General features: G+C 39.5%; 2 protein-coding genes across 2 annotated transcripts; both read left to right on the top strand.

The window, feature by feature from the left end:
* Positions 1-2,654: 2,654 nt before the first annotated feature.
* On the top strand, positions 2,655-5,342 carry rpz2 (rapunzel 2). Its single transcript, XM_018670729.2, has 2 exons — positions 2,655-2,811; positions 4,004-5,342. Exon 2 carries the CDS (start codon positions 4,057-4,059, stop codon positions 4,747-4,749), a length of 693 nt encoding a protein of 230 aa, XP_018526245.1. The 5' UTR covers positions 2,655-2,811; positions 4,004-4,056; the 3' UTR covers positions 4,750-5,342.
* Positions 5,343-6,186: 844 nt separating this feature from the next.
* Positions 6,187-13,006, top strand: krit1 (KRIT1 ankyrin repeat containing). The gene is given in 18 exon segments (XM_018670728.2): positions 6,187-6,389; positions 8,016-8,190; positions 8,283-8,330; positions 8,332-8,440; positions 8,631-8,723; positions 8,806-8,935; positions 9,030-9,273; positions 9,486-9,601; positions 9,766-9,909; positions 10,013-10,169; positions 10,429-10,536; positions 10,867-11,023; positions 11,146-11,297; positions 11,383-11,549; positions 11,778-11,865; positions 11,971-12,177; positions 12,300-12,416; positions 12,673-13,006. Coding segments are annotated over 17 exon segments (2,229 nt in total). The 5' UTR covers positions 6,187-6,389; positions 8,016-8,088; the 3' UTR covers positions 12,763-13,006.
* The last annotated feature ends 274 nt before the right edge of the window (positions 13,007-13,280 follow it).

Here is a 13,280-nt window from a genome sequence, read left to right as displayed (position 1 = left end):
CATATGTTTTCTTACAAACTAAACACTGAAAGCTGATCAGTATGCTCCAGTTTCTCTCCTGTCTCAGGTTGCAATCCGCTACAGCAACCATAACAACGTATGAAGCATTGTGAAGGACAGTCACTTCAAACATGACATTACTATATATTATATATCAGAAATAGGCTGCCAAGTTCCACAAAAACATAACTGGCAAGTGCCATGATGTCAGTCAATTCAATACAGCTTTTCTCACTGTAGCAGCGATACAAATGCACACACTACTAAACTCATAAAGCTGTAAGACATTAGATTGCGATTCTGAGTATTTTGTACATTTATTTATATTGTATCAAATATTAGTTGCACCTTGAATTAAACAGTATTGATTGCAGAGGTGTAAAAACTGTTTTTTTTTTTAACTTCAGATCATTAACTTATTAATAGTTTAACACTGAAATATAAAAATATATCACTTCATATACAAGCACAGAGGTATTATCAACAAAATGCACTTTATACCAAAAGTAACTTGATCTGAAAGGTAAGTGGTAACTTTGGCTGTCAGATAAATGTAATGGAGAAAAGAGTACAACATTTCCCTCTGGTGGACTGGTGGAGTAGAAGTATGAAGTAGCAGAAAATGGAAATACTCCAGTAAAATACAAGAACCACACTGTGCTAAATAAATGTAATTACTTTCTGCCATTGATTAATTGTCATCATGGTGGTAGTTCATTATGTTTTCACAGACCCTGCAGCACCTGATGCACAAATCTCTTATCAAAACACAATTAAGTCATGAGTGCTGTATCAGAGGATTGATGAGTGATAAAGGAGAAAATACTGTGACTGTGCAGTGCCAGTCAGTAACAGCACAGTATGTATATATATTTGCAATGATCTCTCTCTGATCTCAGAGGTCCCCCACTGTATGACTGACATCACTATGACAAATATGCTTGAAATGAATATTTTTGTGTGCAGCAGATTAATTAATCTCAGTACAGTTTGACCGCCCATAGGACACAGGCTGAGAGAGCACGAGGTCCTGAGCTCTGAGGGGTCAGGGTGAGTTCATCTAGGCAGTGTGTGTGTGTGTGTGTGTGTGTGTGTGTGTGTGTGAGAGAGAGAGAGAGAAAGTGTGCGTATGTGAGCATACTACTTGGAAAAATCTGCAGATGTTTTCCCATTTTGTCTCATATCACTATGTGGGAAGTCAAACATTACACAACAGGCTTGTCCCTGTCCCACTGAATAATATTTGGTTAGCTGTAAATACAGATTGTATACCCAGAGTGTACAGAATAGAAATTTCTGCAATTTTTAACAAATACTTAGGCCTGATGAATCCAGGTGAGACCCAGGAAACATTAGTGTTTTTCTTAACTTTTACCAAATCACTGCCAACATTCAACATTAATATAACTCAAAGATTAAAACTAATGGTGTTGCTCAGTGTGTTTAAAGCTAGTGATCCACCATCCTGTTGTCAGCACCTGTATCAAAGCTACTGTTGATTACTTTGACACTGAAAAGTGATTGTGCAGGCTGATTATTGTTTGTTCTTGAAGCCTTTAGTGAAGTAGACATGAAATGGTATTTTAATGTGATGTAACATGGGAACAGATGATTTGCAGGCGCCAACAAACAAGAAAACAAGAGAAGAGGCTCAGACAAACAAGATGCGAGACCACACCTCTTCTACCTCCTCCATCACCTTCATGCATGGAGTGGATGAAACCCACAGAGAGCAGGAAGCTGAGGAGGAGGCAGAGTTAGGTGGCAGGAGCATGTACTGATGTGTGCCACAGTGTCATTCTTGTCGATACCTCTAGATGACGCCAAAGTAAGAAATCTTCATGTATTACATATAGTAATTTCAAGTGCTCTTTCAGGAACAAAAGACATTAAATAGGTCTGTACTTTACATTACAAAAACTGTCCCTATAAAAACTGATGACAGCATTTTCTGTGACATTGTTTCTGTGGAGAAATGTTGCTGATGATTTTTTAAAATATTTTTCTTGCTAAATTTAATGCTTTGTCTACATTTACTCATGCACTTGAGTTGTACAATATGTCATTGTATCAACCTTGTTTTGGTATTTTAGTCTGAAAGACTGAGTGAGTGAATGAGAGGCACACTGTAAAACCCTTTGTTCATTAGGGTGGACAAGCACTATATAAGTGATTTATATATTCAGGGTGCTTAAAGCCAACAAATGCTGATACAGCTGTATATATTCACTGTAAAAACTGTTCCTATGAAATGTTTTGTGACACCATATGGCAAGACATATTAACGCTGTAAACACCAGAAACAAAATTCAATTTATCTTATTTAAATAAAATAAATAAAACCAGCTCTTGCTTGCCTTGATACCAACTGAAATAAATGAGAAAATATGTCTTTATCCCAGACATCCTCGTGCTCCGAGAGTGAAACTGCTAAAATACTTTATCAAATCAATCAATCAGCACTATCAGTGACTCTGTTTCCTGATCAGGCACTGTGACATTATCTTGTACTGAATATTTCTGTGGTATTTGATCACCAATACTGGTGTGGAACCTACAATTAAAACAACACAATGAAGAGGAGACTTTGTCATTTAGTGTCTGTGTTGCAGCCTGTGGTTGGAGCTGTGGTGCATGTGGAAGAACTCCCCTCATCCAATCAGCACAGGGCCTGCATGAGTCACTTCCTCGTGTTTGCTCCCTTATTTGGCCTGGAGGGGGCTGTCCTTATTTTTGACTAGGGAGGAAAATGGTGGAACGGAAAGCCAGACAGCTTCAATAGACAGAGGGATACCAGCAGTTTTATCTCTGGTGAGTAAACATTTGCTGCCTCCGTGCATTGTAATCTCTGAACTGAAGGTTGTTTGAATTCTGGGTGATAGCTGAGTCAGCTGGGAATGATGAAATGAAAGTGAGGTGTGTGAATGACTGCGAAGTGATGTGTGTGCAGCCTCAGAAATCAGGAAATGAGAAAAACAAGCTTGAAAACAAAACAGCCACCCATCCTGAGTTAAAATTAAAGGTGCTAAGTAGCTACTGGAGGTTATTTGAACTGTTAAAGACGAAAAATCTCAGGTCACAACCTGTAACCATTTGTTTATTTCCAGTCTTTCTTGCGTTACTACAAATGAAGACACACCCACTGTTGTCCCAGAGTTATTTTTCCAGCAGGACAACATTGAGATAGATGATTAATGTCAAAACTATGAGAAGAATTAATTCCAGTTGGATTTGAGTCTGTAGTCCTAGAAACTAGCAACAGATTACTGATATGTCATTTGTAATCCTGCACTTTAGTGCTTCATCAAACAATGTTATAAAATAATTTTAGACAATACTTTAATTTGGTTTGATTTTAGCTGAATGTCTAATTCTGACTTTGTGGAGGAACAAAAACAAGTTTTTTCTGGAGCCGCCAATTGACAAAGAATTAATAAGCAACCAATCTGATCATTGATTAATATAAATTTTATGAGCTTAAATGGTAAAAAAAAAAAAATCACTAGTTCCAGAATATTTGCAGGTCTTGATAGTTTTTTATGATATTTATCTAAGTGTTTAGACTATTGGAAATACAAAACAAACAATTTCAACATGTAAACTTGGGCTTTGGGGAATTGTGATGGTTCATATTTTACTATTTTCTAACAATTTTAAGTGTCATCAATAATTAAAATATTCTTCACTTCCAGACCTAGTTTCTTCTTTTGCTCAATTGTTGAAGCTCTGTGTTGACGCTCCACCTGTTGCTAGTAACATTAGAGTGTAAGATGACACCTTTTGCAGTATGGCATACATGGTGACATGTGGTTCTGAAGGCCCCACAACTTAACTTTTAGAGGTAATGCAAGAAGAACCAGTATTTGGACTCTCTGTGACCTACTTTTGAGTGAAAGCTCTTGTTTTGTGTATCTAGAAGGGTTGTTGTCAGATGCTGAGGTACTACACAGGGTATGGATTCAGTTTTACAGATCATAAGGTACTTTTTTTTTAATCTCTCCAGCCTCTAGACTCACTCTGTGTGAACCTTAAAGTGGCAGAAGAAAAGCAACAGTAATGGCTGATGCAGGACAAATCAAGAAAACTGCAGCCAAAGTGCTGTGCTGCGTGGAGAAGGTGTCCTCCTTCGCCTCCTCCATCGACCCCATCTTTGGCATTGTCTCCTCCCTGGTCGGGGTGGCTCGCAAGGGCCTAATGGACGAGGAGGCGCACGCTCTGGACAAGGACTTCCAGGCGATCCACTCCAAGCTAGAAAGCATCTCCCAAAAGAACCAACAATGCCTGAGGCAGATTCGCATCGATGAGGTGAACGAAACCTACGGCAAGTACGAAGAGTACATCAAGCACCAGTACAATGCCTTCAACACCATGGTGGCGCAGGTGAGGAAAGATCCGGGCAATGCTCAGCGTCACATGGATACCTTTGAGAACATATATGAGAGAGACAAGAGCGACATGAGCCTGGACGTGTACTACCGCGGTGTGATGGGTACAAACACGCTGTTTGGAAGACCCCTGCTGAAGGTGTACCTGGAAAACTGCGATGGTGACCGCGAGATCATGGAGCACCGCTGTTCACACATCGCCCACCTCTTCCACATTGGCCTCATCGCACTCATGGCCTACACAGCTGTTACAGAGGACGATGAAGACGAGGTGCGGGAGAAGTGGGCTAAGAGGGTGGAAGAAATCCAGAAGAAGATGCAGGAGGTGCTCAGTCAGTGCAAAGACAAAGAAAAGTCGACCTGAACATGGACCAACAGAAAGAGAGGACATCCTCTGGGTTTGAAGGCAACAACACAGGGAACACTACTCTCAGCTGTGGACCAATGGCAAAAGACCAGTTATATTATAAATATATATACAAACCAAAGTTATGTTTTCATTTATGCACTTGACTGCACCTGATATTCGCATTTAGTTATTGTTTTGACATTGTTTGTTTGTTTCAAAGAGACCACTGTATATTCCAGCTGCTCAATGTTACATACCAATAAATGCTGAAGTTTTATACAATCTTCAATTAAAATGTATAAGTTATTAGTTGATTAAGTTGTGCATTTGTGAGTCAGTTCTATCTACACCAAAACCAATGATTCATGTATAGAAAAACCATGCTGTACTAGTTAGTAAAATTTGTAATAAGGCCCTCTGTAAGTGCATAACTCTGAATTCAACATGTATTTATACTTTATATCCATGCAGCCAAGACAAACCCACCTCTTCTAGAAAAAAACAGCTTGTGATACATCTGTTGAATATGCCTGAACCCAAATGAAACAGAAACTGCTTTCATAATACCAGAGAAACAATAAACTAAAACTAAGAACCTAAAGTCAAAATATGAGATTCCATTCTTTTGAAGGTATGAAGCCAAATGCTGGACTTCCAAGTCATTGTGAGACAATCACAAAGACCAACCCTGGTAATTAAAGAAAGTATTGATTAAAACTATCTTTGGCAAAATGGTGTTATAAAATAAAAACATATTTTGGAAGTGGGAACTTTGTGAAATACAAAGGACTGTGATGAAATAAAAATGACTTAAGAGGGATGATGAATAAAACATTATTTCATAACAGCAGGCCAATTTTTAAAAATTCATTTGATTATTTCACTATTTAGGTTACATGTTTCATCACTGTGTTTTTCATAATGCATTAGCTGTTCAACACTTCAACACTTTGGGCCTCTGCAGGACTGGATGTATTTCCTAAGTGATTGAATATAGGCTCTGAGGTTAAATACATGCTTTCTGAAGGCTAATAGGACTTACAGTGCTCATGAAAAAACTATTCTACTGGAATACAATTGTCAAATAGGAATTAGAATTATAATGGATATAATTTAGGTTAATTACTGATTTTTCAAAGGTATAAAGTTAATAAAATATTAAAAGGGTACATTGTCACCAAAAATCTATAATTAATATAAGATCCTTGTAATGTTCCTGTAATTGTTATTATTATTATAATTATTACTTTAGGACATTTTTCTAGGACTTCTATAAGTATTGGCCTGCACATCATAGCTCTTGCTCTGTTAAAATTAAACACACCCAGGCGAGTACTAAAACTGAACTGGGCCCGTTTTATCTACCTAATACAATATGTTGCTCTGCAGCCCGCACTGAGTCCCCCTCACCGCCAGAGTCCTCTGTTTTCCGACCGGAGCTGCTGTAATGAAACGTAACGTGATTCCTCTGTTTGTCTCTGCAGCCCTGCCCCAAGTTAAAGGCCTGCGACCACTTCAGCACATATATCTGCTCTGGAAGTTTACCTGGAGCAGAATACCGGCTGCGGACTGATAAATTTAACACAGTAAACTCTGTGTGAGAGCTGGGGAAAGGCTGCGTTTGGGCTGTTTGAGGACGAGTCGCGTCGCTTTCGGTAAGTTTGAGCTGCTCAACGAGCGGAAAAGCGGTGATGATGAGAGTTAGTAGCATCCCGGCTACAGCTGCTGATTCAGAACTAAAAGTTGATCCCGGTTGTTGTGGAGAATAGAATATAAAAACACTGGATAAATCCCTGTGTGTAATGTAAAACACAGTATACGGAAGACTTTGTGTAATAACTGTGTAAAGAAAGCAGAGAGTTTGGTTTCCGGGGCGTGACCTTCCTTTGAACTCAACAAGTTGATTTTTGAACTGATGGTTATGAGCAATTATTTCACTTTAAATATTTAAAAAGTCCTTTGGCATATAATCCTGTTAAGATATTTCATACAGCCCACAGAGGCGTGGTTTATTCGCCTGTTTTCTGTTTAATTGTTATTTATTTTCTATTGTGTACAGCACTTTCAGTCAACTTTATTTGCTCGCAATCGTAGAGCAGATAAAACCACAGCTATAAAGCATCGCAGATATGATTAAAGTTGAAACGATTAGTCGATGAATCAGTGACAAACAAATTAATGTTTAGAGTTTATGTCGTTTTTAAAGCCAACATGCCAAACATTGACTGGGTTTACCTTCTCAAAAGTGAGAATTTAAAGTTTTTTTTTTTTTTTTTTTTACACAAGAGTAAAGTGAATATCTTCGTGTTTTTGACTGATGGTCAGATAAAACATGTAATTTAAACAATTTTAAAATGTGAAGATGTCACCTTGGGCTCTTGGAAATTATGATGGACATTTCAATTTTTACATTTGATGAACAAAATAACTAATCCTTAAATTGAGACAATAACGGGCAGATTGATCAATAATGAAAATAACTGAGCTGATGCCCTATCAGCATAACACTTCATAATATCAAGTGTCACAGCTGGTTGTATATACTTTATACATTATGCATAAAAGGCTATAAATATAAATGGTGGTCTGACTCAGGGTAACTATGTGGAGTGTGTCTGATCATGGCCTACAGATAAATATGTGTCATTTATCTGCTTTACATGAAGTGAAATTTAAAATTAAAATGTATAGTTTTTCTGCCACTTCCTGATTTTTGCTATAGCAATACAAAGGTCATGTTTAAAAATCTCTGATAATGATATAGCCTAATTGTAAAGTATTATACAATGAGGTTTATCACATGTTTCTTCTGGTTTTAAAAGTTGTATTACAGTCAAATGATGCAATTAACTTCTTAGTACCTATTCATATCAAACCTGATCATATATTAAGGTCCACAAATAATGATTACTTTCATTATTACTGAATATGTTGATTATTTTTTGGTTAATCAGTTAGTTGTTCAGTCATTAAAACATAAGGAGATACTGAAAATGCAGTTGAACAGTTTAAATGTCATCATGTGAAAAGATAAAAGCAGAAAATTCTCACATTTGAAAAGATGCAACCAGAGAATATTTTTGCTTCATAGAGACAAACAATTGATTCTCAAAAAAATATGGTCATTATTATTTTATATCAGTTGTTTTATTGATTCATCAACTAATTGTTTCAGCAGCAGATATATGCTCTCTGACAACAGTAGCACTCAGTCCTGTTTCAGATTAGCTACATATAGTATGAAAGTTTTGCCCAGCTCTAATCACAACATGCTGTGTCAGGCAGGCATGCCTCTGCACGGCATCTGGCCTTTGTGTAGGATGTTTTGCTGGGAATGAGGAAAAAGTTGGCACGATGGGCAACGAGGACTGCCTCGAGGATGTGTTTGTTGCTGTCATTCGCCCAAAGAGTCAAGTCAGCCTGAGCTCAAAGGAATACAGAGCCAAAGCCTACGAGGTAAATGTTCTGAGTATCATCATCAAGTCAGTCTAAAATGTATCAAGATAATAAATAAAAAACACTTCTTGTTTCCTCTGGTGCCTGTACAGATCTTGTTAATTGAAGTGCCTTTGGAAGGGAAGGAGAAGAAAAGAAAGAAAGGTCCTCCTGGCGACAAAGATCCAAGCAGGAGGAGACAAATCCAAATCCATATTGGATTATGTTGACGAAACAATCAGACCGATATCCAATAATCAAGGCTTCATAGGTGAGTCTGAGACATTTATGGCATTTACATACATGCATATTTCTTCTACATTTTCAGCTCATGACCCGTTAAGAGAAGCAATGGAGACTGCACATGTCTGAGTTGCGAAGAGTGTGAGCAGAGATTGTCTAATTTGAACAGTTTTTAGAGGCTTGGAAGCCACTGTTCTGAAGACAGTTTTGGTTTGCAGGAAAGCGTGTGGTGCACATGAAGAAATTTCCTCTTGATGGAGACAATGAAGGGAAAGAGGCCTCGCTTTTTGTTGTGCCAGTCAGTGTTAAAGGTGAGACAAAAACACTATTTTGTATCTAAACCAACTCCACAGATTTTGTACATACTGTAAATTAATGAGTCGCTCTGAACAGACAACAGCAAGCCTGTCTACAGCGCTGGGAGCCCCAGCTTCTACTGCTTCCAGGACATCATGCGAGTGTGCAGTGAGACCAGCGCTCACTTCTGCTCCATCACCTCTAAGATGCTCCTGGCCTTAGACAAGTGAGGATATGTTTGAAAATATACTCTTCCTTTGGCAAGTAAAAGACACTGGGATTAGGCTTTGAATTTTCCTCTCCCATTGTGACTTCCACAGGTGGTTAGCAGAGCAGCACACCGTACCTCACGCCATCCCCGCTCTGTTCCGGCCGGCACCTGTAGAGCGGGTGAAGACCAACGTCAGCAACCCGGCCTACAGCAGCGAGGGCAAACTGAGTGACGAGGGTCTGCACATGGGCTACACCGCCCTGGAGATCAAGAGCAAGATGATGTCACTGGAGAAGGCAGACATGTGCATCCTCAACCCGCTCTACGGCTCTGATCTGCAGTACACCAACCGGGTGAGGGACCTCATTTGTGAAGGGAGATGTTTCTGTATTAGGACATCTGTTGGATTTTTTTTGTACCAGAAGAAACTTAAAAGACCAGAAAACTGATGGATTGATACATGCAATTTCATTTACCTTGGAAGATTGGATGCCTCAAAGATAGCATGACTAGCTATTGTTTTAAAATCACGTTAACTCTGCCTATAAACTCTATTTCTTTACAGGTGGACAAAGTTATCATCAACCCATACTTTGGGCTCGGAGCCCCGGACTACTCTAAGATCCAGATCCCCAAGAGGGAGAAGTGGCAACACGGCCCCAACTGTGTGACAGAGGACAAGTGAGGAGTTCTCACCTCTTAATGAACCACGTTGTTGTTACTGCTCTCTGCTGACAACCTCTGCTTTTACTTGTGTCTTTATTTTCCTTCTTTTTCTGCGTGAAATCTAATTAGTAAAATGTTTTAAAAATGATTCTCAACACAGACTTCCTCTGTCTCTGCAGGGAGCGCCAGTGGGTGGATGACTTTCCTCTCCACCGCAGCGCCTGTGAAGGAGACACGGAGCTGCTCTCTAAGCTTCTGGACAGCGGTTTCTCCGTCAAGCAGCTGGACAGTGACCACTGGGCTCCCATTCACTATGCCTGCTGGTGAGTCTGATGCTTCCCTCACTGCCAGAGAAAGCCTCCAGTATCCATAAGTTTTGGTTTGTCCCATTAATGATGAGGGTTGTATTTGTTTGGTTCCATTCAGGCACGGTAAAGTGGAGGCAACCAAGCTCCTGCTGGAGAAAGGCAACTGTAATCCGAACCTGCTGAACGGCCAGCTCAGCTCCCCTCTGCACTTTGCGGCCAGAGGAGGCCACGCAGAAATAGTGCAACTCCTGCTACAGCACCCTGAGATTGACCGGGTACGAAATGTGATGCTGATGTTGTCTTTTGACTTTCTTTCCTTTTCTTTTTTCCCCAAAGCTGCAGTGGATGATTATCAAGTGGCCCTTCATAATTTTAACCTGATTTTGGCCTCAGTACAGCAGCTATATACACCAATGTCCATCAGGAATTATGTATTTCTTCCAATGGAAACCACACGTTACAGCAACAAATTTAATGATTTACAAATTAATGATTCACCATTATAAATCAATAAATAAATGTCACCTCCAACAGCACATAGAAGACCAGCAGAAGAGATCACCTCAGCAAGTGTGTGAGGAGAACAAACAGAACGAATGGGAGGAGACAGTGAAGCTTCTGCAGCAAGCCAGCAGCAAACCTGTGAGTCGCACATCAGACACTTATTTTTCTGCAAACATGACAACAAAACGTGATAGAAATTATTAGATTTAGCAAAAAGACACAGCGTATGCCTTCAGTAGAGTTTTCATGCTGATGCTGATTCCTTGCAGCTTCAGTTTAACAGTGCCTTCCCCCCTTTTTTTTAAAGTAAAGATTAAGTTGTCTTGCTACTTGTCACTAGATGGTGCTGTTTCCCAAGTACAGGTCAAAGTAATTTATTTAAATACTCATTTAGATTTTTTTTAAATGACATGGGACCAAGCTGTTTCACTTGGTTTTATCTATGATATATGTGTGTGTGTTCCACAGTATGAGAAGGTGCGTATCTACCGCATGGACGGGTCGTATCGCTCTGTCGAACTAAAGCATGGCAACAACACAACGGTACAGCAGATCATGGAGGGCATGCGTCTTTCCCAGGAGACCCAGCAGTATTTTACCATCTGGATCTGCTCTGAGAATCTTCCGTGAGTACAACACGTTAAATACGTGTTCTGAGAGCACTCGTACATTCATTCAGTGGCTATGAAACCAACCACAACCAAACAGTGTGAAAGAAAATATGGGTGTGTGTGTGTATTGTGTCAGACCTGCAGCTGAAGCCGTACCATAAGCCCCTGCAGCACCTGAGGATCTGGACTGAAATTGTGACAGACCTGACGGTGCTGGATCCTCAAAGGGAGACACCTCAGCTCTTTCTCCGCAGGGATGTCCGGCTGCCTCTCGAAATTGAGAAAAAGGTAGTTCACATTTTACAAGAGGCTAAAATTTTCAGTATATTGTGCATAAGGTGTCTTCACTCTGATACATACTGTTTTGTTCCAGGTGGAGGATCCGCTGGCCATCCTCATCCTGTTCGACGAGGCACGTCACTGTCTCCTGAAGGGCTTCTTTCCTGCTCCAGACAACAAGCTGATCACTCTGGCCAGCCTCCTCCTGCAGATCATCTATGGAAACTACGAGAGCAAGAAGCACAAGCAAGGGTTTCTCAAGTAAGAGACTGTTTTCAGGTCATGTTTATGCTTAAATACATACAGCACTGTCCTCTCATGATGATAAAATAAAACTTTTCATTTGTGGCATGTCAGGCTTAAGTAATTAGGGAACTTATTCATTTATTTCCATTTAAATACTGTGTTTTTATGGTGCAGGAAAGTCTTGAATTGTCCTTTATTGGCATACAAAGGAAAAAGCTGCATTTCTCCATGTTTTATTTTCAGTGAGGAAAACCTGAAATCTATTGTGCCGATATCAAAGGTGAAAAGCAAAGCGTACCACTGGACCAACAGGATTCTTCATGAATACAAAGTACACTCAGTTTCTTTCATTGTTAAAACTGTTTTCATGCTTTAAATGAAATCCAGCTGCTCCCTATTGTGACTAAATGCCTTTTTGCCCCTCCTTCTCCAAAAGGCCCTGAGCACCAGTGAGGGGGTGAGCAAAGAGATGCACCACCTGCAGCGACTCTTCCTACAGAACTGCTGGGACATCCCGACCTACGGAGCAGCTTTCTTCACAGGCCAGGTCTACACCAAGGCCAGTGCCAGCAACCACAAAGTCATCCGTGTCTATGTCGGCGTCAACACAAAGGGGCTGCACCTCATGAATATGGAGACCAAGGTATCGTACCATGTTTAAAGCTTCAGTTGAATGAATAGGCTTAATCTCACTTAACACTGTGTATTAACTGAACATGTGGTGGACTGTTAATATGATAATTTGTTAAATCTATCTGCTCCTAGGTCCTTCTCATCAGTTTAGAGTATGGCACATTCATGTGGCAGCTTGGACATGCTGACCAGTACTTCCAGATACACAGTGGTGACAACAAAATGAACTTCATTGTGCACACAAAACAGGTAACTTCTCAAGAATGTTGCCAATTTCAAGTGGTTTAAATTTGTTTTGAACATTGTTTGCATCTTAAGAAATATATCTAATGTAAAATAATCAAATCCAATCACAAATAATGACTGAATGCAGCGTCCAATTTAAAAGCTAAATATTTTGACAACCATCTTTTCTCAGGGATTCCAGCTTAAGTTTGAAACATTTATAAGTTTGGGAATTTTAAGTATGAAAATAGTCTTGCTAATGTTCATTAATTCTTCACAGGCTGGCCTTATTGTGAAGCTTTTAATGAAGCTGAGTGGACAGATGACTCCAAATGATAAAGCTGTAACAGACAAATATGCCTACGGCTGAAAACTGAAGAAACCACAGCTGCCAAAGATTCCAGTGCAGGCTTTTCTTTCTGAATTTCATCGACTGCAATAACTCTGGGTGGAGAGTGAAGTTGGCCCCTCCATGAACGCCTCGTTTTGTATATAAGGCTTACCAATATCTTTCACATGTTGACATTGCATACTTCGACAGGTCATTATTTTCAGTGCATGTAAATATGTTTATTATTTAATGTTTTGTTTTAATAAACTGATTGTTGTATGGATGAACTTGTTTTGGTTCATTTTTGTTGCCAATTTTTAAACCACATGATCTTTTAAGTTAAAAAAAATGCTACTCAGACCAGTTGCAGGGAAAATGAAAAGGTGACTGTTAATAGAAATTATTTAAACTGAGCAAATATGAATATATGTTTGCTTAGTATCATCCAGACATAGAAGTCCTCAGTGAGACGAAGACAGCATTAGACTTAATCAATATTGGCAATTTTTGGCTAATAGAGAGGATGCAATTGTGTCAGTCGCAACAAAAATTACAGC

The sequence above is a fragment of the Lates calcarifer genome, linkage group LG3 (genome assembly GCF_001640805.2).
Source record: "Lates calcarifer isolate ASB-BC8 linkage group LG3, TLL_Latcal_v3, whole genome shotgun sequence".
NCBI classification, from domain to species: Eukaryota; Metazoa; Chordata; class Actinopteri; family Centropomidae; genus Lates; species Lates calcarifer.
The sequence above is the reverse complement of the archived record's forward strand: the minus strand, read 5'-3'. Positions and strand labels throughout refer to the sequence as shown.

Bases quoted from the DNA above. Each gene is read 5' to 3' on its own strand.
- rpz2 (XM_018670729.2), top strand. From the start codon at position 4,057: ATGGCTGATGCAGGACAAATCAAGAAAACTGCAGCCAAAGTGCTGTGC.